Below are 2,500 nucleotides of genomic sequence, written 5' to 3'. Positions count from 1 at the left end.
TTCTCGGAAACCACGTTGGTGGGTATAATATCAGAGATTTTCGACTTTGGATTAAAGTAGCTTGAAAAACTAACAGAGTATGAGACGCGGAATTACCGTTGACGAAAAAAAAAAAGAGAAACTTCGAATTAAATTTGTGAAATTTAGCAGTCACAATGTTATTTTAAATCACCTTGATCAGCTTTCTGTAAGAGGAATTTTCACTTTTGTCTGACGTGATACTCACACTGCAACAATATCATGGCACCAAAATCCAAAAGACAATTTGTTTTCCGAATATATTTTCGGTTAGAATAAAACGGTTCCATGGGAGAGCATATTGCAAGCTACAGAGAATTGGGCAGGATTATCCGGGCCGACATTTCATTTTGGTTGTGCGATAAATGCAAGATCCTAAGTTCCTCTAGATACCTTTCAAATTAACTTGTAAATGTCAATAAACAAACAAGTGTATGCGCCAGCTTCCACGAGTCTTCTGTAAACTACTTGACGGAGTATCAATCACACAATATTCGAGCTACAATAGAAGTTTTGCACGGCAGCCATGTTACATGGCAGGAACAATAGTTCTTTTTCCTATGGGAGCAAATTTTCTTTCTAATGCAAAACATTTTCATTGTTCCTGCCATGCAACATGGCTGCAGTTCAAAGCCTCTATAGAAAATAAAGATACGACTCTTGACGTTCCGGAAAAGAGTAGGATTTTTTACAGTATGTCCACGTCACTTGCTTTTGCCTTTATGGCCTTTCAAAGAACAACAATTTTGAAAACTCAAAGCTACTACTTTGCGACCAGCGATTTTATTTGCGAGTATAAAGGGTATGTAGTTTGAAACAATGACAGAAAACAACGAATAGGTCTTAAGAGGATACTGGGAGGGAAATTCAAAAGAGAGACAAAAGTAGCAAGGGATTAATGTTTTGTGTGAATGACTTAACAATATAACTTACCACTACGAACCGGTGATGAAAAACAGTTTGCGACGAGAGCAAAAATGAACAACCTTGAAAAGCCCATCTTGTCTTCACGTTGTGAAAAACAGGAAAAACTGAACAGTTAAAAATACCGGGTGTTTTAAGTATGTAAAGTGCTCATATTGTTGCTAAGTAGTCCTAGTAACAGTGACCTCAGAAGATAATGTTCTCTATTATATTTGCTAGGTGAATTGTGACCTTTATGCAAAAGTGATGCCATTTAGGAATTTTCCGCTTCTCAATGATTCAAAATTGCGTATTTCATGAGAGTTAAATTGGAAGTTACAAGTCTGATGCAACTTCAAAATAACGAACCAACATTAACTTAGGTTAGCATCTTATCCTACAAAAACTTACCCGTCACATACCGTGTTTTTTTTTTTCGATTGAAAACTATTAGTGTGATTAAATGATTGTGGTTTGGAATTGTTAGTCGTGGGTGAAAGCAACACAATTTCCGTCGCGTTGACGTATGTTTGATCGATAAATTAAGATGAAAAACTAATTCGCAAAAAAGGAATTTGTAGCTACTGGATGATAGTTTTTTTGGCTTGAATATTTCACTTCCTCGTGAAGACACAGCAATTCATGCGTGATTTTTCTATTGATAACTGAAATTATGCAGGAGAAAAATCATGTGATTACTTAATAATACACAGTTAAAAAAATCGAGATGGTTAAGCAGAAGCAACGTTACGTAGCACGCAAAAATTGCGCCATCCAGGGCTCGCATTTGATTGGCGATCTCTGACTTTTTTGCTCCTTGACCAATCAGAATGCTTGGTTTAATACTTCTTCTTTCACCCAATACCTCCTTTCTGGACCTGAAAACTGAAAACTGCCACCTGAAAACTGCATTTCCAGTTTAGCCAATCTGGCCGCAGCTGTTTAAAAAATAGATAGCGCTATCCACTGGATAAATCACTATCCAGTGGATAAGCCATAGCTAAACCAACTGCGTTATTCAATGGTAGTGATTTATCGGGTGGATAGCGCTATACACCTTTTGAACAACTGGGACCAGGGCTCAATTCAAACAAAATGTTACACTTTTAGTGTATAAGTTGAACCCTGTTTTCACAAGTGCACGTGAAAATGAGTTCAATAAACATCGTTACAAGTTGTTGTTACAAGACTCCGACTTGTAACTACAGGTGTAGCGCTACACCTGTAAAATATTCAATAAAATTTTTACAGGAGCTCGTGTAGAGTGTATGCGTGACACGAGCGACCTGGACCGTCTGAGAATCAGGCTACTCGACTTGTAGACCAACTTGTTAATTACAAGTGCAAACTACAAGTCATAAGTTACTTGTAAGCTTAGGACAGACTTTCATATAGGTAGATTTTAAGTGACGTCATCGCCGCCTTGTTGATGGACGAAAACAAAACATCTCTCATTAGCTCCTTTTGTTCGTCCACAAGCAATTGTACATTGCAGCATTGTTTTCTGTCTCTGGAGATTGGTTGCAAACTACCTTTTCCGGACTAAAATGGCGGAGGATAAAAGAACCACTGTTATTCC

The 2,500-nt window shown here is 37.6% G+C and overlaps 1 protein-coding gene across 1 annotated transcript in view; it reads right to left on the bottom strand.

The window, feature by feature from the left end:
• LOC138018625 (uncharacterized) overlaps positions 1-1,056 on the bottom strand; it is an 8,335-nt gene extending 7,279 nt beyond the window's left edge. The window contains exon 1 of the mRNA XM_068865319.1: positions 952-1,056. Coding sequence (XP_068721420.1) covers positions 952-1,018 — 67 coding nt within the window. The 5' untranslated portion in view covers positions 1,019-1,056. The remainder of the gene's footprint in view (positions 1-951) is intronic.
• Between the last annotated feature and the right edge of the window lie 1,444 nt (positions 1,057-2,500).

Source organism: Montipora capricornis, chromosome 2 (assembly GCF_036669925.1).
Source record: "Montipora capricornis isolate CH-2021 chromosome 2, ASM3666992v2, whole genome shotgun sequence".
NCBI classification, from domain to species: domain Eukaryota; kingdom Metazoa; phylum Cnidaria; class Anthozoa; order Scleractinia; family Acroporidae; genus Montipora; species Montipora capricornis.
Note: the sequence above shows the minus strand (reverse complement) of the source record. Positions and strands in the feature narration are given on the sequence as shown.